The 24,609-nt window shown below is 40.0% G+C and overlaps 1 protein-coding gene across 8 annotated transcripts in view; it reads left to right on the plus strand.

The window, feature by feature from the left end:
- Positions 1-24,609, plus strand: part of Plekha1 (pleckstrin homology domain containing A1) — a 55,911-nt gene that overhangs the window by 14,089 nt on the left and 17,213 nt on the right. For all 8 annotated transcript variants that reach the window (XM_026781345.1, XM_005351378.2, XM_013347962.2 and 5 more), the window contains exons 2-6: positions 364-524; positions 4,398-4,454; positions 8,036-8,081; positions 16,222-16,319; positions 22,612-22,737. In XM_026781345.1, the coding sequence (XP_026637146.1) occupies positions 384-524; positions 4,398-4,454; positions 8,036-8,081; positions 16,222-16,319; positions 22,612-22,737 (468 nt within the window). In that variant the 5' untranslated portion in view covers positions 364-383. The remainder of the gene's footprint in view (positions 1-363; positions 525-4,397; positions 4,455-8,035; positions 8,082-16,221; positions 16,320-22,611; positions 22,738-24,609) is intronic.

The following is a 24,609-nucleotide window of genomic DNA, read 5'->3' on the forward strand; positions in this document are numbered from 1 at the left end:
AGCTCTGTAGACCAGGCTGGTCTCGAACTCACAGAGATCCGCCTGCCTCTGCCTCCCGAGTGCTGGGATTAAAGGCGTGCGCCACCATGCCCGGCTCAAGTGAGTTATTTAATTGAGTAGATGGCTCTTCTTTGTCCACACCAGTTTGAAGTTGGATTTAGTGGCACATTTGTGGCAAACTTAAGTCCTAAATACTTTCTGCCAGTGCGTCCAGTGTTGGTGTGAGCTCCTGTTAACTGGTCTCATCTGTAGTGGGGTTTGTGCTGCTTGTGGAATAGACTGAACCATTGTCCAAGTTCAATCTTGATGTCTGCTTAGAAATTACTCCTCCTAGGGCTTACCGTTGCTGTTCTCATTCTACAGTGTGATGTTCAAGCCCAGAAATGCCTTATGTGGATCGGCAGAATCGCATCTGTGGTTTTCTAGACATTGAAGAAAATGAGAACAGTGGGAAATTTCTTCGACGGTATTTCATCCTGGATACCAGAGAGGACAGCTTCGTATGGTACATGGATAATCCACAGGTTTGTAAGAGCCCAGATCACCTTATAACAGCATAAGGAGTTGTATTTATTACAGCGTTTGATGTAGATTGTGAGTTTGTCTTCCTAAACAGTTCATATTTAGATTTATTTCCACTGGTTTAACTTTCTCCCCCTGTTGGTACCTGTGACCTCTACTCCTATTTGAACTTCAGAGGATAAAATTTAAGTTTATTTGATTGAAATTAAAATTTATCCTTGTACATATATTTTCTCCCTCTTGTGAGGGAAGTACTCTTCTTGTAGAAAAATTTTGACTGATCACAGATTTAAGATACTCTGCCTAAGATTGTGAGTGTTCCTATTTGGAAAACCTACTGGAACTCTTTGATACTCCTGGGCTCATATAGTTCTTTCATCGTGTGCTGCCCCTTTGAGTGTCAGTCACTGCGATGAGTCTGTGACGGAAGTTGACTTTAATTTTGTTGTTTTCTTAAAAACTTTTGGCTAGATGTAAGAAGTTGAAAAATAGAATACTACTTTTAATTACTGAGAGATGGCTCAGTGAATCAAGGCACTGTGGCCAAGTCTGAGGACCTAGAATCCATATGGTAAAAGTAGAGAACAGACTCCCAAAACTGTTCTCTGACCTCCGCATTTGAGCATGATGTGCACGCCCTCCCTCCTGCCTCAATAAATATAAATAGAATATAAATTTTAAAAATCCCAGTTTTAAGATCAGTGAGAGATCTGGAATTAAAAATTTTCTGCTGAATAGTTGAAAACTTCTTGCCTGTGGAGCTCTTTATTTCAAATCAAAATTATTCTAAAAGCTAAAAATGGAGGTGTGTGTCATGGTGAAGTATGTGGAAAGTGAGGAATGGGTCTGGCCAGCTTCCTACCCAGGGCGTTGATTGTATGGCCTGGATAGAGCAGGAATTTTAGAAAGGTCACCATAACCAGAAACAGGTCCCCTGTAACTAGTGTTTAGTCTTCATTATCTGTACTGATGTGATAAAATATAAGTATTCATTTATATAGACTGGGGGTTACAGATGACCTTAGTATTAATTCAGCCTCCTCAATTTCTTCAATTTAGAGATAGCTTGAATGACACACAGCTAAAAAGTATATCATATTTGAAATTGTCAATTATTATTTTTGCCAGAGCAAAAATCCAGTGCCTTGACTTTTCTCACCAGTCTTGATTTTACCCTCTGATTCTCTACCATGTAGGTTTAGCCCTTTATTTACAGGTAATCTTAGAAATTTGGGTGCATGGGATGGGTTATATTTTAATTCAGCTTATGTTAGCTGTGTACTCGCTTTGTATGGTGAGACGTTTTAGCAGGCAGTAGCATCCTCTGTCAGTGTCCATGCAGAGCTTACTGACACTGTGTTATTCTTTTATCCCTGAGTCTAAGGACCGTCCTCAGGAGGCAGTTACCTGGCCGAGCAGGCAGCTGCATTGTTATTATCTTCATCTCCTTGGTCTGAGTCAGTGAGAAATAACAGGGCAGCAGGAATCAAAAGTTCATGTTGATTCCTTTTCCTCAACATATGAATCAGATTCTTGTCTTTTATGGTCTTGTGTGTTTAGCTGGGACATGATTCCCTCAGAAATAACATTGAATCTTCTTCGCAAGATCTCAACTATTGGATCCTGCAGAGCCAGGGTGTAGGTTGTCAGCGTTTTACCCTGATTGGCCTCTTTACAGAGGACCTTACATATGTTTCTTCTGAATTCCCCATAAAACCCTTTGTTATTTTTTTTTAATTCTTGTGCAGATTTTTCTTAAAATTCTCCCTTTTACCAAAACTTCTCAGTTAACAGATATATACAAAGCTAGATAAAAAAAGGAAGTGTATTTGTTACCATGTATGAAACACAGGCTTAAAATCAGAAAAAGGCATAGTTATAAAAAGCAGAGGGAGCTGACATTATACTGGAAATGGTGACATTTAAAATTGACCTGAAGATTGGATTTGACTTTGGCCCAGAAGTGGAGAAGAGATGATCCCTAGATTCAGGGTGGCAATGTCAAAGGAGTCACTGTAGGTCTCTACAGAGTGTTTGGATTAGTAATTCATCGTGGTAGGGAGGGGTCTTCTAAACTTCGCACTCAGCTAGGTCTTTTCACACTTTTTGTACCTATGGGGGCGGTTGTAAGGCATGTGCTGGTGATTGCCCCTATCTCTACTAAGCTCAGGCTATCCCACTGAGAGCTAAACTTTTAGCCTTTTGTTTGTTGTTGTTGTGTTTTTTAAACAGGGGCACATAAAGCCCAAGATGGCCTTAAACTCTTGATCCTCCTTCCTCTACCTCCTGTGCTTTGGAATTACAGGTGTGGAACACCACACCCAGCTCACATGAACTTTTTAAAAGACATTTTTTTTGTAATTAGTATATTGAGTTTTCTGAATATTGTGTAGAATTTAAAGTCTTTTTTCAGTCTTTTTTTTTTTTTTTTTTTGAGTTTTTCAAGATAAGATTTCTCTATGTAACAGTCCTAGTTGTCCTGGAACTCACTCTGTAGACCAGACTGTCCTTAAACTCACAGAGATCCACCTACCTCTGCCTCCCAAGTGCTGGGATTAAAGTTGTGCGCCACCACCTCCTGGCTCCTTACAGTTTTTTTTCTAGCTTAAGTGAACTTTTTAAAATCTTGTTTCAGTCAGTCAGTATAGTAGTCATTAATACCAAGTTTGTTTCACCTTTAAATATAAGGACTAAGTCGTATGAGATTGTCAATTTAGAGCCATTTTGAATGACTGAGAAGTAGTAGCAACTTCAAATGGTTCCATTTCATCGTATATGTCCAAGTGCTTAAGGGCTTTGGTCAATAAGCAGTTTGTTTTGCCTCTCCTTGGAGAGCCACTTCCTTTTTTCCACTGCTTTCTTTGTCACTAGACTTCAGTCTAAAAATCCACTCGAGTCTATTACAAGGACTCATTTTATGGCGATGTTTTGCTGAGGAAGTTGGTAATGATACAGAATTAATGAAGTATCTATCTGTACTAGGAAGTGAATTTGAAGAGACTTGAAAAGTTTGGTATTTGACTGAGGACTTAAAAGTATACACAGCACATTTCCATCAAAAAGGGAATGAGTTAATATTTTTGAAAGATAAAAAGCAGTACAGTAGTTTATAGCATAGCACTTAAACCATTTAAATGATGTGTCCTCTGGCTGTTACACTCTTTCTACCTACTCTTCTGTTGGGTTCCCTGAGAAGGAGGGATTTGATGGAGCCATCTTGTTTAGGGCTGAGTTTCCAAGGTCTCTCACTGTGCACAGTGTCTGGCTGAGGGTCTCTATATTTGTTCCCATCTGCTACAGGAGGAAACTTCTCTCAGAATGGCTGAGCAAGGCTTGGATCTACTTCCTGCTTGGGGTCAAGAAGCCAATATTCTTAAAGAGATATATTTGATAAGTTTTACTAGATCAATGTTAAATGGATAGTTTTAAAAAACTAATTAAAACTATATTGCTTTGTGTCTCTAAATATTCTCCCATTGCTTACATAAACAAAATTTGATCTTATAAGTCTTTAAGCTCAAAAAAGAATATTAGTTTAGCTACAATGAAAAAGACATCTCTTTAGCTCTAGGCTATACCATGATGGAGCATGGAGACTCACCTCCTTATCCCAGTTGTCATCTTTTTATTTTGTTTCACTTTTTTGCCTGCAGGGATTAGAACCTGTGGCCTCACAAATGCTAGGCTACCACAGAGCCACACACACAGTCCTGTTCTGTTATCTTGATATCAGATCTAGTAAATGTGTAAACCAAATAAAGTGTATTTATGAAATATTATTTAAAATTTTCCAAATGTTTTTAGTACATTTGAACTATATTATACAATACATAAATAATGTTGGGTAATAATTGTATTTTAATATTTATTTTTAGAACTTGCCTTCGGGATCATCACGGGTTGGAGCCATTAAACTTACCTACATTTCAAAGGTAGACTATATATTATTTTTAAAATTTAACTTTTTTGTTCTTTGATGTTTCTGAGAAAGCATCTTAACTATGTAGCCCAGGCTAGCCTTGAATTCTCCATCTTCCTGAGTGCTGGGATTACAGGTGTGTGTCATCCTGTGCAGTTTTCATTGCATTATTCTCATGTGAATTCCTGTCCCCAGGTGGGAGTGTGAACAGATCAAAATAGCTTCTCTCTGTCATTTAGCGGTGATGTTCAGGTTCCAGTAATATTGAAGATTGTCCCTGCTTACTGTGACTAGTTCTTTAAGTTGATGAAACTGGAAGAAATATGAGATTAATTTATAGAATATGACAAATTAGACAAGTAATATTAACTTTTATGATCAGTACCTGGATGTCACAAAAGGGAGAAATTGCTGAGGACAGTGGCAGAGTTGTAATGCTGGCAGCAGGAGAAGTGGAGGCAGGATTGCTAGTTTAAGGCCAGCTTTGGTTACCAGCAAGACACTGTCTGAAAATTAAATAATGAACAAAAAGACTGTAGAAAAGTCAGCTAACGGGTTCTGTCTTGAAGTTCTAGGAAAGAGTTGCTAAGTTTATATTACTTTTTAAAGGTTTTTTCCCCCCAATTTAAAAAATTTCATTGCCTGACATTTTTAAGATTTATTTTTATTATTTGTATGTGTATGTACATACACATATTGTGTATGTGGGTGTCTGCAGATTTCAGAAGAGGGCATCAGATCCCCTGGAGCTGAAGTTAGATGGTTTTGAGCCACCTGACATGGTATTAGGAACTGAAATTGGGGCCTCTGAAAGAGCAGCAAGTGCTTTTAACCTCTGAACTCTCTCCACCCCCTATGTTTTATTTTGAGAAAAATGTGCACTGTCATCATGTTGAAGGAATGATGATGGTTTCTCCTTTTTACTTTGCTTTTACTGATTTCTGTTTCCTAAAATTGATTTTATGCCAGGCAATAATGGCACATGCCTTTGAGTTCAAAGCCAGCCTGCTCTACAGAGCAAGTTCCAGGACAGCCAGGACTGCTACACAGAGTAACCCTGTCTTGAGAAACCAAAATGAATGAATGAATGAATGAATGAATGAATGAATGAAATAGATTTTGTAGTACTAAATTTTAGTTTTCAAAAATTTAGGTTATATGTTTGTTTAATAACCTTTTTGTTTGTTTTTTACTTTTTAGACAGGGTCTCATCATATAATCTTGGTTGTCTGTGAATTCACAATGTAGTCCAGGCTGGCCTTGAATTCAAAGGTCTCCTTGACTCTGCCTTTAGAGTACTGGGATTAAAGGTGTAATAAACCATGCCAGGGTACTTTTTTGGGGAGGTGGGGGACAGGGTCTTTTTGTAGTTTTGACTTTTTCAAAGATTACTATGCAGTAATCTAGACCAGGCTGGCCTTAGACTCACAGAGATCCATCTGTCTCCCAAGTGTGGGATTAAAGAAGACCACCACTGTCCCTTTTTTTTTTTTAAATTAGTGTTTTGTAGAGTTAAGATTAAGTTACTAAGGTGCTATGCTAGCCCTATGGGTTTGTTTGTGTGTGTAACTTTGTTTTACACAGAAGTTTGAGCATCTGTTGATAATTTAAAATATGAGGTGCAAATGTTAGTACTGTTGACACTTTTAGTACTTTTGATGGTAGTGACACACTTAGTACTTCTGAGCATATGCTATTGTCTTGTGGCAGGTGTGGATTGCTTTAACAGGACACCAGTCTGCCTTGTTTTAGGGTTTCTATTGCTGTGAAGAGACATCATGACCACGACAGCTCTTCTAAGGAAAATATTTAATTGAAGGGACTTCCTTATAGTTTTCAGAGGTTGAATCCTTTATCATCATGGTGGGGAACATGGCAGTGTGCAGGCAGAAATGGTGCTGGCTACATATTGAAATGCAGGCCACAGGAAGTTGACTGAGACACTGGATAGTATCCTGAGCACAGAAAAGCTCAAAACCTGCCCCCACAGTGACATACTTCCTCCAGACAAGGCCATACAACAACCTAATAGTGCCACTCCCTGTGAGATTGTTGGAGCCAATTACATTCAAACTACTATAGCCTCTATTTAAGATAACCATCTTTATACGTAAAATACTTGGTTATCAGTTTTATAATACAGCATTTGTTCTTATTGGCAAAATATATCTGTATTGTTCCTGGAGAGTATTTTTAAACAGAAACATTTCTGCTCAAGCCAAACTGTAAAATTTCAGAAGACAAATAATTTTCTGTAAATTGAGACATTGAAAATGTATTTCAATGCTGGGTGGTGGTGGTGTACGCCTTTAATCCCAGCACTTGGGAGACAGAGGCAGGCGGATCTCTGTGAGTTTGAGGCTAGCCTGGTCTATAAGAGCTAGTTACAGGGCAGGCACTAAAGCTACAGAGAAACCCTGTCTCGAAAAATCAAAGCAAAACAAAACAAAACAAAATTGTAGAAAATGTTTTTCAGAATGACTTGCAACCTGCCTCTGTGGAGATGGAGATGGTTATTGGGAGAAGTAGGATTCCATTGTAAGAATGGAATTTTGACCACCAATTTCCTTGTTACCCATGGTACATGTACACTACAATGCAAACGTACTGCCAAGTGCTTTTCACTGTCCACAGAGTGACACACAAGGATTAGTTGTAATAAACTGCTGAGAATAGAGTACTGCCTACCAATCTGTATCTCATTTGTTGCCTTGTAGCTTTTAAAATGGAAGATTGTCCTTGAAATGAAGTATTAGTTAACTCTGTGAGGCAGACAGGGAGTGGCCACTGTTTCCCCTGCTTCACTATTCCGAGTTAAAATGTAACCCTGTTTGTGTGGTGCCTATCCTTCAACTCTGTAGTTTGGACTATACAATTTTATTGCTCCACTTTAGGCATGCGATTTTCCCTAGGATTTATTCCTGAAACAAACTTCATCGTGACTGGGCTGTGAATTGGGATTTGTCAGGAATTCATTTTGAAATGCCAAATATGAGTCCTGTCACTGGGAATAGCCCAGCAGAGGTCACGAATAGGGTCTGAGGGAACTTACTCAGAGGAATAGTACTGCAGTAGTGTGGCTAGTTGTATCAGCTTATGAGACGAGCTGTTCTGCACAGTTATGACCTCCAACAGGAGAGGTTGAGTGCCATGCTGACTCAAAGAGATTAAGGCCTTCTGGGCTTTGGACTTGAGATAAACAAACTTGCAGTCTACCATCTTCACTTCAGTTGACTGCCAACATAGAAACAAGTTTGGGATATCCATAGTTTTTTGTATTCATTGAGGGCATGTTGTAGAGTATGTTATAAAAGTGTGTGTGACAACGCCTACAGGTACACTTTCAACTTCACATTTTCTGGAGAAAAGAAATTATTCAAAGAAACTGTAGAAGTATCATTTGTCTTATATTATAATTGGGACTCAGATTATTCTGTATCTAATTTGCTATCTTTAGATTGCTTTTAAATTTTAATTTCAGATTGGTATGCTAAGTGGGAAATTGTGCATGTGGAAGATTGTATAGTATTTGAAGCTGAGTATTATATGTAACATGTGGAGAAGGAGTAACTCAGACCTCTTTTTTCTTACTAGGTTAGTGATGCAACTAAGTTAAGGCCAAAGGCAGAGTTTTGTTTTGGTAAGTAGCCATATTTACATTATTTTATTTTCTAAATGATGATCATTTTACCAACCTCCTCTTAATTCCTCTTAAAAAAACGATTATTATTTATTTATTTGTGTGTCACAACATTCGTGTGGAGATGAGAGAACAACTTCCAGGAGTCAGTTCTCTCCTGTCACCATGTGGGCTCAAGGGGTTGAACTCTGCTTGTTATTTTAAATTAGGCTGAAAAAAAAGTAATACAGTCACAAGAAACAACCTATGGCTGAATAAATTTATATGAAATTCCTTTACACCCTTCATCCAGGTGAGGGAATAAAACTTTGACCCTGGCTACCAACCCCACGTGTCTTTCCTCTTCTCATTCTAGTCATAACCCCCCCCCCCACACACACACACATTCATATGTAACTGTCGTGATCTCACCCAGCAGAATTTCAGGTAGTTTTTAGTTGTACCTTTTTTTCCTCTGTTGACCACAGAAATAATGCAAAGGATGTTGTCTTTTGCAAGGGAATGAGCTATTCACACCTCGGAGGCAGGAGGAGTTGAGGATGTTACATAGGCTGTGAATAGGTGTGCAGTGAATGCCTAGGACACATTGGGCTGTGGGAGAATAAGGAGGATTGGTGCCTCAAGGATCTCAGGCTAACTGACAGATATAATATCTGTCGTTATCATTCCAGCCGTCAGTAGACAGGGATATAGAGTCAAAGGTGCCACCATGGCTGAGGACACCCCATGCTGGGGGCCAGGTAAATCACGGACCACTTTTTACCACCAGTCACAAGAAAGAAGACCTCATGGGAAGATGTGTGCAGGGGAGGAGAACGTGATGTAGGAACTGCAGACAGGTGCTGGAGGCAGAGGTGTGCAGGGGAGGAGAACGTGATGTAGGAACTGCAGACAGGTGCTGGAGGCAGAGGTCAGGGTGTGGCATGTTGACAAGCAGCACAGTTCATTTTGAAACGGAAGAAAGTAGAGAGTGCCGGAAGGTGAGTGAGCTGCTGGCTCCATGCAAGGGACTTAAGCAGATGGGTGAGTCATGTGACTTAAGGTCTTAAACGGGATGGAACTGATGGGGTGAGAGAAGCTAGAAGAACATTAGAAGTACAGAGACGTGGAGATTTGGCCTCCACCCAGGCAGATTCCATATCCTGATTGACTGGTTTGCAGTTGTCTCTCTCTTGTATGCTGATTTCATTTCCTTTAGGCATATACCAAGAAGTGACTTTTTTTTTTTCTAATATGTAGAAATTAGAGGTAAAAATGGTCTAAAAGTAGAAAGGGTCAGGGAAAGAGAAGAGAACCTTCTCTTCTGTGGAACAGTGTAGAGCAGGATGCTAGGGTGTGGTGCCTAATCTTGATTGTCATCTTATAGAATTTAGAGCCATCATGAAAACAACCCTGTGGAGAAACAAGTCTGTGAGGGAGTTAATCTGACCTAGAGATTAGATTAACAGAGGTGGGAAGAACTTCCTACATGTGAGTAGTACCATTACATGGGTTTGGGGAGGAAGTAAGCGGAGCACAGAGGTTCATCATTTTCTGCTTCCTGACTGTGGTTGCAGTGTGACCTACCACCTGCTGTGAGGGCTGTGTCGTCTGGGACTGTTAGCGAGAATGGACCCTTCCTTAAATTGCTTCTGTCAGATGTTTTGTTATAGCAGTGAGGCAAGGAACTAAAACACAAGCAAGAGAGGATCCAGGGAGCAGGGGGACAGAATGGCTCAGTGAAACCTCTTGGCTTTTACAATTAGTGTACATTAATATATGGAGAAATTTAGAGTGTGTTAAGAGAATGAGTGGTAGCTCAAACTGAGGAAATTGGTGCCTCTCAGTCTGTTAACGTGGGAAGGGACAGAAATTAAGACCGATTAACTCCTATAAAAGGGGACTGTTTTACATTGAAGTTAAAAAAGGGTACTTTTGGGGCAATGTTAATGTTAAAGTTCTTTGCTTTCTTCCGAGTGTAGAGGGTGCCTTTCTCCTGCAGGTTGGTATTCAGAGCAGAATCTGAAAGCAGCCACATATGTCCAGTAAGTTAAAAGCCATTGTGAACAGATTGAAGTTAGCTGCTCAGGAAGCCTGCTGTGTTTGTTCTTATTAAGAAACTTTTGTAAAAGTTATACATTGCTGCAGATTAGAATTATGGTTACTAAATAAGAGGATGTTCAGAGCCTTGGAATTGAAGGCTATTAGGGCTCATCACCTAACAGAGAATTCTGTTAGAATATATGATCACATGCTTATTTTTAGTGCTGGATTTTGAACCTAGGACTTGGGCACACTAGGCAAATGCTCTACCACTGAGCTAAATACACCTCCAACCCAAACACACATCCTTTTAACACTTAAAATATCTCCGCTTTGTTAGTTTGAGGATATCGTTTAAAGTGTTCAAGTGGAATTCCGCCTTGCCCTCTCCTCCCCACTTCAAACCCTTCCCAGTCTCAGAAAGCACAAGAAATGGTGGCTCTTCCTCACGACCACACCCACAGGGTATTTAAAGGCCTCCTAAGGAAAGGCCAGGTGGTTTTCCTGTTCCCTCTCCCCTTCTCCTCTCTTGGAAGACCACCCTGGTGTGTTTTATTCATTTAAGTCTGGTCTTTTAATTCTTAATTCAGCTTGATTGTGTTTGCTGCATCAGCAGAGATACTTAATATCTGGGTATAGAAACTTTTTATATAGTAAAAACTCAACATTCATTGTTATTGGGCCTAATTAGAGTAGGTGATTTTATTTGGGATCAAGGAATAAGATGAACTTCTTGTTCGTTTTTCTGTAGTCCGCTGCATCTGGCAGGAATAGAGATTCATAAAACAGTTGCCTTCAGAGAGATACTAGAACCCCAACTACATTCTAAAGTGGCAGGCTATCTCTAATTAGCCTGAAACAGGGGAAACAAGAAACACTCAAACCTTATCTTTGATAAAGGTAGGAGACATGAGCAGGTGGCCCTCAGTGTATAAATATGGAAGCAGATGGAAGAATAGCAACTCTTTTTGCAGACCAGAGAAAGAGGCCAATTGAAGAGCTAACTAACCATTTCAGTGCCCTGCCCCATCCCTCTCTAATAGGCTTAGGTAATGGTGCCTGTTGGGGGATGGGGAAGCTACAGTGAAGGGGGACTGAGAACAGGTTCTTTGTTTGGATGTCTTAAAAAAAAAAACAACAAAAACCAAAACTCTAGTCTCTGTCTCCCTTTGGCTCACGTCGGCAGCAACCCTTCCCCCTGCCCAGCAGGGAATGGGATGTGTGGTGTGTCCAGAAATAGAAACTAGCACTAATCCCAGAGAAGGGAAGGAATGAGGCACAAACTGAAAAGGAGGATTAAAAGAGAATCTGAATACTGAGCTAGCCCTGTCCTATGCAGCCCCAGGGAACCTGCAGCCAGCTGCAGCCAGCAAATAGGTGGGTAGCGCCTGAGTACCCTCAAAAACTGTAGAGTGGTACTGACATCTGGATGTTTTTGCTAGGCAATATGCGCCACCCTCACAACCCAAGAGGGTACAACCGGCCTTTTAGTCCCTCTTAAAAATAGTAACAGACAGCCCGAATTACTTAGTATTTGAGAAGACTTATCAGATAGAAAAAGAAACAAGTAATGCAAAACGCAGAAGAAAACCTTTTTCTCTTTTCTCCCCAAGACATAGTTTCTCTGTGTATCCCTGGATGTTCTGGAACTCTCTGTAGACCAGACTGGCTTCAAGCTCAAGAGACCTCACTGCCTCTCTAGAGCTGGGATTAAAGGCATGAACCACCACCACCAGGCTAACTTTTTTTTTAAAGGCAAATCAGCAAAAGTTAAAAAGAGGTAATAGAGAAATTGATGTAACAATCTCACTTACAAACTTTTTTTTTTTTTTTTTTTTTTTTTGGTTTTTTTGAGACAGGGTTTCTCTGTGGCTTTGGAGCCTGTCCTGGAACTAGCTCTTGTAGACCAGGCTGGTCTTGAACTCACAGAGATCCACCTGCCTCTGCCTCCCGAGTGCTGGGATTAAAGGCGTGCGCCCGGCTTCACTTACAAATTTGTAATCTCAGCATTTCAAGAGGATGGCAGATCACAGGCCACCAGCCACTTTCTCCCAAAAAGGGGGGTGGGGGGGCGAAAACCAGAGAAATGAGAAAGGACCTCATCACCACTAAATCTGTGGCCACACTAACACATTTGAGTCATGGCCGTTTAGTCCTGGATCATGAGAGGGTTTTTGCTGCAGTTACATCAATGCCTGTGCTGTAGTTTTTATGCATTTGTTTTATTTCCTCTGTTGTAAAGATTTGAATAAAAATGTACTCAGGTGAAAAGATAGGAGGCAAACAAGCCTCTGAGGACTGCTTAAAAGGCTTGGCAACCCAGAGGTGTCCTAGCTTTGTGTTTGTGGGAGTCACAGCTTTTTCTTCCTTCCCATGTCCACTCCTCCCCTGCACCGCATACACACCACTTTTCAGTAATTCCCTCTCTGGAAGCCTGAGGACAATGATGGAGAGGATCACCGTGTCCACGTCTTCACATGCATTGCCACTTTTTCTCTGGGAAAGGATGCATGACATTGCTGCTGGGGAGGTGAGGAGAGCAGGGCTCAGATTAGACAGTGCTCGGGAGCCCTGCATACGTTTATCAGCCTTGCTAATTCCTGACTTCCTAGTTTGTAGCAGATGGCTTTGCTCCCCTCGCCATGAAATAAAAGCATGCGAGTTTTTTATTTCAATGACAAGGTATACCAAGAGTTGTGTTATTTTGTTTGTTTTAGTTTTTTGTTTTGGGGGTTAGGGGCTAGAGATGAAACCCAGAGCCTACGTGTGGTAAACAAACACTGAGCTACATCTCAAACTGCAAGGAGTCTTTTTAGTTTAGTTATGTTGGCCTCCTTTTTTCCTTCAAAAAAGCCTTATATAAACATTACACTTTTAGAAGTATGTTTATTATATACATTTGCTTTGTGCTAGTTGTTGTAGTCCACTGTTAGATTCTATTTATTTTTAAACTTAGTATTTTATTTTGTGTGTATGGGTGTTTTGCTTTCATGTATGTTTGGGCACCAGGTGTGTGTCTGGTGGTGCCTGTCAGATTTCCCTGGGACTGGAGTTATAGACAGTTGTACATGGCCACATGGGTTCTGGAGTCGTACTTGTAATTGTATCCTCTGGAAGAACTAAGTAAGCCGTTTCTCTTAGATCATAAACTTCTTCAGTGTTCTGAACTGATGCCCTAAACATTATTTTGGAGAGGAAGTACCATTGAGTTGACAGTGGACAAGGTCTGGATGAATACTGTGCTGACTACTGTATGTTAGCAGCAGATCTGTCCTAGGGAGTTCCTAGTTATGCTGAAATACACGTTCTCTAGTGCTTCCGCGCCTTCCTAGTGCTGTGACCCTTTAGAACAGTTCCTCATGTTGTGGTGACTCCCAACCATCAAATTATTTTCGTTACTACTTCGTAACTGTAATTTTGCTACAGTTATGAATCACAATGCAAATATCTGTGTTTTTTGGTGGTCTTAGGTGACCCCTGTGAAAGGATCGCTCAACCCCCAAGGGATTCAAGACCCACAGATTGAAAACCACCGTTCTAGAAACAAACAAAAGTATAAAATGTGGTGTATTACAGTTTTTTACTTTTCAGATGAATTTTTTGTAGCACATCATAAGATAGGCTTTGACTTCTGTGATCTTCAACTTAGTCTAGGGAGCTCTGTTTTAGAGTAGTTTGTTCTCAGGCCTAATTTCAAAATCATGTGTGTTTGAGAAATAACTTTTCTTTTCCCTTGAGGGTTTTCATTTCCTTCTTCTCTTAGTCATACTCAACTCAGTGCTAGTACATTAATAACTCAATGTTGTGGTGGAGATTTTTGGAAGTTTTTTTGTTTGTCTTCTTATTGGTTGGTTGGTTTTGAGGCAGAGTCTCACTCTGCAGCCTTGGCTCTCCTAGAATTCACTGTGTAGATTGGGCTGGCCTGGCACTCACCTCTACCTCTCAGAGGGTTAGTGTTAAAGGTGTGTGCTGCCACGCCTGGCCTTGGAAGTTGATTTTATATTTGAACAGTTTCAACAGTGTGGCTGTTAAGGTGCATTAGATGCATTAGCTTCTACAGTAGTCTTTGATTTTCTAAACACATGCATATGATATAAGTAGGTGTAATTAAAGAGCCCCTTATGACTTGTAGACAGCTGTCTGCAGATGTATTTTATAAAGTTCCAGTCCCTAAGGAGGCATTTGTAAATTTCATTGAAAATATGCCTTTAATCCCAGCACTTGGGAGGCAGAGGCAGGTGGATCTCCATGAGTTCAAAGCCAGCCTGGTCTACAAGAGCTAGTTCCAGGACAACAAGAATGGTTACACAGAGAAACCTTGTCTCGAAAAACCAAAGGAAAAAAAAGAAAAAAGAAAATAAAAAGGGTTGGTATTTTATTTTCTTTGGTGAAAGCTTCAAGTATAACAGTATTTGTATTTAAGGTTAAATGCAAATATTATTTTGAGCTAAAAATATTATCAGAGGCTAAATAAATATGTGTATAAGCTTAAATTATGGAGATTTTCAAATACATAAAGTCTACAGGATTAAAAGGAAAATTGATAGAATATTTGTTTTGTTAAGGATGCCATGAGAATTAACAGGGAAAATGAGAATTAACAGGGAAAGTACTTATGATAAAGTAGCTGGTTAATAGGAAAGCTCCTGCAGATCAGTAAATTACAGATGAGCAGCTCAAGAGAAATGAGCAAAAGAATATATAAAGCTCATGAAGCAAATGCAGGTGCCTAATACCCATATAAAACTTACTTTCTCAATAATTAAATTCAAATTCAAGCAAGGTGTAGTTATCTACTAATTAGCAACTATAATTAGGTTGTTAATAGAGTGCTATATCAGCTAGGCTTCATTGAATGAAATAATATTTGAGGCATTTCTCCATCCCAAGGTAATTGTTACAGGGGATTATTCTCACATATGTCAGAAGACAGAAAGAGTGCAGTGGAGATGTTGCAGTAACTTAGACATTAGGGACAGCATGAAGCTGCTCCAGGTGAGCTAGGAGAGAGAGAGGAATCATCCGTAGTGGAGGAGCAGCTACCAGGAAGCTATACAATAATGAACGGTTCAGACTCTGAGCCTCTAAGCTTAAAGACTTTAAAGCCAGGGTGAATATGTAGCACAGATGCTAGTAACAATACAGGTGAGATGTGTTAGAGGTCTTGTGCACACAATTGGGAAGACGCTTCTGGATAGGGATTCAGTATTAGGGAAGGCAATTTTCTAATGCAAAAGTTGGCTTTCTTTTTTCTTTTGGTTTTTTGTTTGAGACAGTGTCTCGTTATATAGCTCTAGCTGACCTGGAACTCCTTTGTAGTCCAGGCTGATAGTGAACACAAAGAGATCCACCTGCCTCTGTCTCCCGAGTCCTAGGATTAAAGGCATATGCCACCATGCCTGACCCAAAACAAAATTTTTAAAAATTACTTTTAAAATGATTTTATTAGTATGGGTATTTTGCTGTCAGGTCTGTACACCACTTGTATGCAGTATGCAGTACTCTCAGAGGTCAGAAGAGGATACCCTGGAAGAGGAGTTACAGACAATTGTGAGCTATTATGTGGGTGCTAGGAATTGAACCCAGGTCCTCTGGAAGTGTAGCCAGTGCTCTTAATCTCCGAGCTATCTCTCCAGTCCCCCAAAGCAAAATATTTAAATGTTAATACTCTGTGACTTATTTCTGTATCAAGAAAATTATTCCACAAAAATGCTGGTCAAAGTTTGGAGGCACATGTCCAAGTGATGTTTCATTGTGATGTTCTTTTTGTTTAGCTTTTTCGAGATAGGGTTTCTCTGTGTGATAGCCCTGACTCTTGGAACTCTCTGTGTAGGCCAGGCTGGCCTTGAACTCACAGAGATCTACCCGCCTCCTGATTGTTGGGATTGAAGTATACATGACTGGAGAACTGACTCACTATTTAGCAGTATATGCATTTAATGAAAACTGGTCATGAAAGAGTTTTGCCTGTATAGCTCATTGGAAGCAGTATTTTATATGGCCTAATGTATTTTGTGAAATCCAAGAGTTGCAGTGTTGAATCTGGGAAGACATTTGCAGCTGTCCTAAACATAATTTAGAGGTAACAACTTTATTTCATGTACTTTTATTTTGACAGTTATGAATGCAGGGATGAGAAAATACTTCCTACAAGCCAATGATCAGCAAGACTTAGTGGAGTGGGTCAATGTCTTGAACAAAGCTATAAAAATTACAGTAAGTATGTATTTAAAATTTTCCCTTTACAGAAGTAATCTTTACATTTTTAAAATGTGTCTAATATCCTCAGATTACCAGCAGGTTACACATTCAAGCTTGGTTTAAAAGATGTGTTCTGAATGTGAGCCATTTGCTTGTGCGTGGGGTGGTCAGCCTCTGAATGCCTTTCACTGTGTCTCCAGTAAGGATCCATCACTGTGCATGCTGATTGTGTTTTTGTTGTATATCTAGAGTAGGATGAAAGGCTTTGGACCTCTTACTCTGGGGATGGGCATAGCATTACCCTTTTCTAAGCCATGGCAGGCAAAGAAGATGGGTGTGCACAAGGGGAGAAGGCTCAGCTCTAGAGATTGAGTCTGAAGAGTTATGGTGCCCAGAGGGTCCTGCCTTTGTGCTCTAGGGATGTCTGAAGCTCTAAACTTCTTCTATCACCTGCCCTTTTCCCTGGAGTTTCAGGGCCTGCTGCTCGTCCCTCCTGTTGATGCTCAACTCTCTGCTGTTAAACTTTTCTTCTGTTTGGTTTTAAAATGAACATCAGTATTTACTGATTATTTACACCATACCAGCAGGAAGGCTTTAGATGAAGGTTTTCCCTCAGTTTTCCAGAAAGGTTGAGTGACTTATATAGACTTCAGCACTGGTAAGCTATGAGGCTGAAACCCAGGCAAGCCTGTTTTTTGGTCCTGGACCCAGAATTCTGCAGTGCAATGAGCAAAGAACCCCTTCCTAAAGTCAGACAAGCCTTTCTGAGCAAGTTCCCCAGCTGCTGCTGCGCCTTTTCTCCTTAAAAGTAGGCTGCCTAGAAGGGTTTAGGAAGGAGCTCCTCCTGTGTGGGGTTGTATCAGTTAAAACTTTTTTTCAGTGGAGTACAGTTATTTATTGATCCTAATCTACTCTTGGTCAAAGAGCATGTTCCAGGAAATTAATGCATATATTCCTCATCTCAAGTAAATGACTCTCTGTCTGTGCCACACAGCAGCAGAGTTAAGATAGCCGACCAAGGCTGTTCTTAGATCATTTTTTTTGTCTTGCATCAGAACAGCTTGTTACCGCATGACAGAAAACGCCCACACACCACATCTGAGCTGTATGCGAAGCAGAAGTTATTTTGGGGCTTGTGCAGTTTCATGATAGCAATATTTTGAGCAGATTCAGAAGTTTACATTCTTAAAAGTTTTAGCTGATCATTTTGAGCTCCTAATAAATATTCCCTGCCTGGAAGATGTCTTTATAAAGTCTGTATGTAGTACTTTCCTGGATTTGCTTTTATAGTCTACAGCAATAAGCAGAACTGATTTCTTTTAATGATTTAAAGAAAGGTCTCAGCATTTTACTAAGTTGGAATGCCTTGAATTGCTCTCTTGTTTATTCATGGGACTAAATAGTTTTTTATGTCATTGTAAGCTTTTCAGCAGGAAAGAGAAACTGGTAATATTTAATTAGCTTTTGGGATCTTGCAGCTTTATTTTATATGGCACTTTTACTGTTTTTAGATAAACTTGATAATGATTTTTGTGATTTTATAGTTCATATTTAGAAAATATAAATACAAATAAGATACAGTAATTTTAAGTGCAGTGATGTTAATATAGAACTGGTAACTGACTGGAATCAGTTTTAGGTAAACGTAGGAAAAGGAGAGAATTCCCAGGCTTTAATAAGATGTATTTTGCTGGGACTGGTTAAGAGCACTGGCTGCTCTTGCAAAGGATTTGGTTCCCTATACTCATATAACTGTTCATAATTATTTATAACCCCAGTGCTGGGACATACAGTACCTTCTTCTGGCCTTCACAGACACCAGGCATGTAGGTGGTACGCGACATGCAGGCAAAGCACCCATACAGATAAAATAAAAAAAAAAAAATAGCTGGGTGCTGGTGGTACACACCTTTAATCCCAGCACTCAGGAGGTAGAGGCATGCTGCTGATGATCTCTGAGTTTGAGGCCAGCCTGGTCTACAAAGCGAGTTCCAGGGTATCCAGGGCTACACAGAGAAATCCTGTCTTGAAAAACCAAATGTATGTGTGTGTATGTAGTTAAAAATAGACATCTTGGGGGACTGGAGAGATGGCTCAGTGGTTAAGAGCACTGACTGCTCTTCCAGAGGTCCTGAGTTCAATTCCCAGCAACCACATGATGGCTCACAACCATCTATGAGATCTGTCTCCCTCTTCTGGTCTGTAGGCTTACATACAGACAGAACACTGTATACATAATAAATAAATAAATCTTTAAAAAAAAGAGGAAAAAAATAGACATCTTGTTAAATGTTTTTTTTGTTTGTTTGTTTGGTTGGTTTTTCGAAACAGGGTTTCCCTGTGGCTTTGGAGCCTGTCCTGGAACTAGCTCTTGTAGACCAGGCTGGTCTCGAACTCAAAGAGATCCGCCTGCCTCTGCCTCCTGAGTGCTGGGATTAAAGGCGTGCGCCACCATTGCCCGGCCTTGTTAAATGTTTTAACAGAAATTTAGATCAGTTTAGACTTCATGGGCATTTTGCATATTTAATTATTTTGGAGTGTGATATGTCTAATCTCATATCTAAATGTCTAATGATTTATATGTAGGAACTTTGGAAGATTAATATTTCCATTTTAGTACATGTGTAGTTTTACCTTTCTCTATAATTTTAGTATGTGTATAGTTTTACCTTTCTCTATAATCACTCCAAATAATATTTTGATCACCTATAATTTAGTGGTCTGCTGAATACTATGTCATCTGTACACTTAAAACATACAGAAATTTAAAATTGGAGTTTTCTAGAATGTGGTTTCACCTTGGAGATTGTTAGAGCGTTGTGGCTAAGAGCATGGTGATTAGTTAAGCGGTCCAGTCCTTAGTGTACTGCTCTTCACCACTGGAGTCTGTCTGTCTTCATCTTCCGTCTGTCCAACCTTGTCAGTTATCTCATAAATATTTAAAGAAGAAGAAAGAGTTTTAAAAGATCAGCAGTATTAGAAGAAATAATCTTGAAGGACATATTCTGTTACTTGAGTTTGGAAAATCAAAATTGGAAGCATGCTTTCAAATGTGTATTCGTCTGCCATCAGTGTAGTGGTTCCTGGACCCTTACTGGCTTAAGAATGAGAAAATGCCCATAGTTTTTTCCTAAGCAGAAGTCCACTATTTCTAAAATGTCTTATAAGTTCTAGTAAGTTCTAATTTAAAAGTCTACATTAGCTTTTAATCTAAAAACTAGTCTTTTGAAATTGTAGCAGAGATTTCATAGTGATTTCTTAATGATGGCTAGCTAGGACAAGTAAGCTGAGTGTTGGTCTAAAGAATGCCTCATTGCCCTGCAGTGTTAACCAAGCCTTTGCCATCAGCCAGGTCAGATGGAGAGAATACAGGTCTTGCCGCCAAGGAATTTATCAAACACTTTAGGTTCTGTCCTCCAGCTCTGCACTCATTCCTGCTGGCCGAATTTCACTGCCCGGTAACTTTTGAGAGGGCTGTAGCCTTTTATTTATTTCATCATAAATATCTGCTTTGCTCACATCTTCCTTCTCTAGTCAGTATTTTCTTTTCTAATATTGAAACATTCTGTTGGGATCATAGTAAATGCCTACTAAGCACACGGTCAGATCCTTCCCAAGAAATAGTCACTTAAGAATCGGGGAAGAATATTTAATTCCTGGCGTTTGTCCTCTGCCCTGTGAGCTGGCTCTTTGATACTTATTAACAGCTGGCTGATTTGCAGGTGGACGTGTGTGTTGGATGGGGGTTCTTTACCTTAGCGTTTTCAGTAAGAGTTTTTCATAAATTCTAAGGGAGTTACTTTATATCTTGATAGTTTACTTGCACTTTTCTTTGAAAACAAGGTAATGGTAATTTAGATAACTTTTATTGTAATCTTCAGTTCAGGCGGGGGACTTGTGCTTGCATAGACTTTATTATGAGGGTTGTTAGCAGTGGGCCGGTTGCACAGAGAAGGCTTTTCGGTATGATGTGTTTCTGGAAGGAAAGTCGGTAAAGCAGCGTGTATTAGCATGTTTTAAAGTTTCTATGGAAGCCTTTTCTTTGGCAATCTTTACAAGCAGCAGAACCCTTTCCTAGAGGATAACCACTGCTCCTCTTGTAGGTCACCACAGAGCAGCAGTCTCAGGTCCTCTGTGGCTTCAGATTGACAGGTTGACAGGATCACACTTTGTAAAATGACTGAAATAAGTTATGTGATTCTAGAGAATGTACTGGATTTCATCTGCAGATCGTTCTAGGGTGTGGTATCGTAACTTTAGCCTACAACTAACACTTTGTCCTCTATTGTAGTCACCTTTAAAAAGCACTCAAGAGTGTGGCCTCTCAGGATTCCACAGGCATTCAGGATTCCTCTCCTTCCTTTCTTTCCCCTCCCTTTCCCCTTTCTCCTTCTCTCTGTTTGGTTTTTCGAGGTAAGGTTTCTCTGTGTAGCTCTGGCTGTTCTGAAATAGGCTGTTCTGTAGAGCAGGCTGGTCTTGATCTCAATGATTCACTTGCCTCTGCCTCCCTAGTACTGAGACTAGAGGCATGTGCCACCAGTGCCAGGCTCCCTTTCTCTTTTCTTCCTGTTTCCACCAGTGATTGATACTGTATTGGGAGTTATAGTGGCATTTCATTTGTATTTCAATAAATAAAGCTTGCCTGAGGATCAGAAAAGTAAAACAGCCACACTGACCAGTCTTACAGACCAGGCAGTGGTGACACACACCTTTAATCCCAGTAGCCACACTTGCTTGCCATGGAAACCAGATGGTAGTGGTGCACACCCTTAATCCTAGAACTAGAGAGAATTATAAAACGGGAGGAGGCAGCTCTCAGACACAGTCTCATTGTGAGATTCCTGGAGGCAGAATGGCCATTTTTCTGACCGAGGTTGAGGTAAGAGCCAGTGGCTGACTGCTTTGCTTTTCTAACCTTTAGGTTGAACCCCAATATCTGTCTCTGAGGATTTTTTTTAAATTGTGCTTCAGGGAGTATGCATTTGAAGCTGGAGATGCTGCCAGGGCCTGAGAGAAAGCCTGACAAGGGAGGCAGTGCGAGAAATGACCTTACCTAAGATAATAAGCCATTCATATCCATGAAGTTACATTTATGAGTGTAGATGGGTTGAGGTCTTCTCATGCACACAGCCCTGCAGTGTACCCTAGCTTTCCTCCAGACCTGGTGAGTGCAGTGTGAGGTAGAACGAGAGCACAGTGTGGGGCAGGGTTTCTTAAGTGTGGTTTGTGAAACACTGTCCCTCAAAAGCACCTGTCCCTTCCGAAACTCCAGTTTGCGGGGAATGTTCTAGAGACTCATTCTGGAGATGGAGCCTGGGAATTACAACTTTTAGTGATGTTCCTGCGTGATACCTTTGTACATTCCCTGCCTTGGATGGAATCACATTGGTACATGTAGGGCCTTTGACTACAGTGTTAGTAGTTTCTCTGTAGTTCACAGGTGATGGGCAAATGACTTAATTTTATTTTATTTTATTTATTTATTTATTTATTTATTTATTTATTTATTTATTTATTTATTTATTTATTTATTTTTTGGCTTTTCGAGACAGGGTTTCTCTGTGGCTTTGGAGCCTGTCCTGGAACTAGCTCTGTAGACCAGGCTGGTCTCGAACTCACAGAGATCCGCCTGCCTCTGCCTCCCGAGTGCTGGGATTAAAGGCGTGCGCCACCATCGCCCGGCTGACTTAATTTTAAATTAAACATTTTTATACCATTATCGTTGTGTTTGTCATTCATGTTGTTGATAATACCTTTGAAAGATTGTGAGGAGGGAGGCAGAGGCAGGCGGATCTCTGTGAGTTCGAGGCCAGCCTGGTCTACAAAGGGAGTTCCAGGACAGGCTCCAAAGCTACAGAGAAACCCTGTCTCGAAAAACCAAAAAAAAAAAGAAAGATTGTGAGGATTCCTAAATAAAATACTTTAAATCATACTCAGTATGTAATTGATGCCAAGTTTGATTTCATTTTATTGCACAAACTTGGCTAGAATGTAGTTCAGCTGGGATCTCAACCTATGTTCCCTGCTGCCTCTAAGCCCTGCTTCCCTCTCCAACTGTGCTGAGAATTGGCCAGGGGAGAGTGGAGGAAGTGTGTGAACTAATGACTGCACAAGCACCAGCAGTAGGTGGTGATGCCTGTGACCTAAAGTGTTACCAGACCAGAGCAATCTGAGATCTTGAATTGCAGTATTGCAAATAGATTGTTTGTCAGTCTTCTATAGATACTAACTAGCTAAAAATTCTGTAATGATGACGAGGGTTGCAAATACAGTTCTCGTTGTATGATAATTCATGTTACTCTTCCAGGTACCAAAGCAGTCAGACTCACAGCCGGCTTCTGACAGCCTGAGTCGCCAAGGTGACTGTGGCAAGAAGCAAGTGTCTTACAGAACTGATATTGTTGGTGGTGTTCCCATCATCACTCCAACTCAGGTACCAAATCAATGCTTCTGTTGTATTTTCATCAAAACTGAAACAGAATATCTTTGCTGAATTGATTCAATATTTATTAGCTACAAAAGCTTTAAATTTGGTTTCCTATTCCAAAAGTGCTTTGCAAACTTTTGTATGTTATTGTAAAAAAGATCAGAAGTTACACAGATAAACACTTGATCCTTCTCTGAGCTGAATTGTTGTATTCTCCCTGCAGAAGTTGGGATGGGGGTTACATGTCAGACTTTGTAGCAGCATATCTTACATCAGGCATCAGAAGTTAAGTCTCTATCACTTGTAATGGCTGCAGAGTCCTGCCCTGGATTTGACCATAATTTATAAACCTCTATTGGTAGACAAATGGAGGGGTTTTCTTTCCTTTATTTTATTTAACAATGTTGTAATGAACATTTTTATATCTAAAATTTTAGAGATTTAATGCTAGAGCCTTACTGCTGAGCTATATCATAGTTCTTTTTAGAGTTGCCCAAGTTGTCCTTTTTTTTTTTTGTTTTTTTTTTTTTTTTTTTTTTTGATACAAGGTTTCTCTGTAGCTTTGGAGCCTGCTCCAGAGTGCTGGGATTAAAGGCGTGTGCTACCCTGCTGGCCCTGCCCAAGTTGTCCTTGAATCTACTTTTTAGCTCAGACCAGCCTTGCAACTAAGGCTACAGGTCTACAGCAAGATAAACTAATGCTTTCAAGTAAAGTTGCTGGGTTAGCATCTGCAAATATGTGTAAATTTTTAAAGAAACCTGTGTGCGTGTGTGTTTTGTATTTTTCCTACAACCTGCGGGCTGCAACTCTGGCTGGATTGTATCCTAAAAGTAATGATGTACCTAGGTATTAGGGAAAATAAATTTATGTAATTTAAATAACGAACTTGAAACTTTTATATGAACTTAAGTTTCTTATATTGCTATTGAGGAAATATACTTCTTTTTATTGCTTTTATTGAGCTGTATATTTTTCTCCACTCCCATCCCTTTCTCTCCCCTGCCCTTCTACTCCCATGATCCCCATGCTCCCAATTTATTTAGGAACTCTAGTCTTTTTCTACTTCCCGTGTAGTTTAGATCCATGTATGTCTCTCTTAGGGTCTTCATGTTGTCTAGGTTCTCTGGGATTGTGAATTGTAGGCTGGTTTTTCTTTGCTTTATGTCTAAAAGCCACTTGTGAGTGAGTACATATGATATTTGTCTTTCTGGGTCTGGGTTGCCTCACTCAGTGTGATGTTTTCTAGATCTATCTATTTTTCAGAAAATTTTAAGATGTCATTATTTATTTCTGCTGTGTGGTACTCTGTTGTGTAACTGTACCGTATTTTCCTTATCCATTCTTTAGTCGAGGGGCATTTAGGTTGTTTCCAGGTTCTGGCTATGACAAACAATGCTGCTATGAACATAGTTGAGCACATGTCCTTGTGGTACAATTGAGCATCCTTTGGGTATATATCCAAAAGTGGTATTGATGGGTCTTGAGGAAGGTTGTTTCCTAATTTTCTGAGAAATTGCCATACTGATATCCAAACTAGTTTGCACTCCCACTAACAATGGAGGAGTGTAAGGAAATGTACTTTTAATGCAAATTAGATTACTAATATTTGAAAAACAAGAATTTAAAGTGATAGCTATTGCCAGTGTTGGATATTCTCATTACTTTTGATTACTTTTGTCTTTTGGTTTTAAAAGACTTTGATGCTTTATAGACTGCTCCCTAATTCCCAAGACAGGGTTTCTCTGTGTAGCCCTGACTGTCTTGGAACTCACTCTGTAGAACAGGCCGGCCTTAAACTCACAGAGATCCAAGTACTGGGATTAAAGGAGTGCGCCGCCGCCGCCGCCACCACCACCTGCCTTGTATTTGTTTTTAAGA

The sequence above is a fragment of the Microtus ochrogaster genome, chromosome 8 (assembly GCF_000317375.1).
Source record: "Microtus ochrogaster isolate Prairie Vole_2 chromosome 8, MicOch1.0, whole genome shotgun sequence".
In the NCBI taxonomy this organism is placed as follows: domain Eukaryota; kingdom Metazoa; phylum Chordata; class Mammalia; order Rodentia; family Cricetidae; genus Microtus; species Microtus ochrogaster.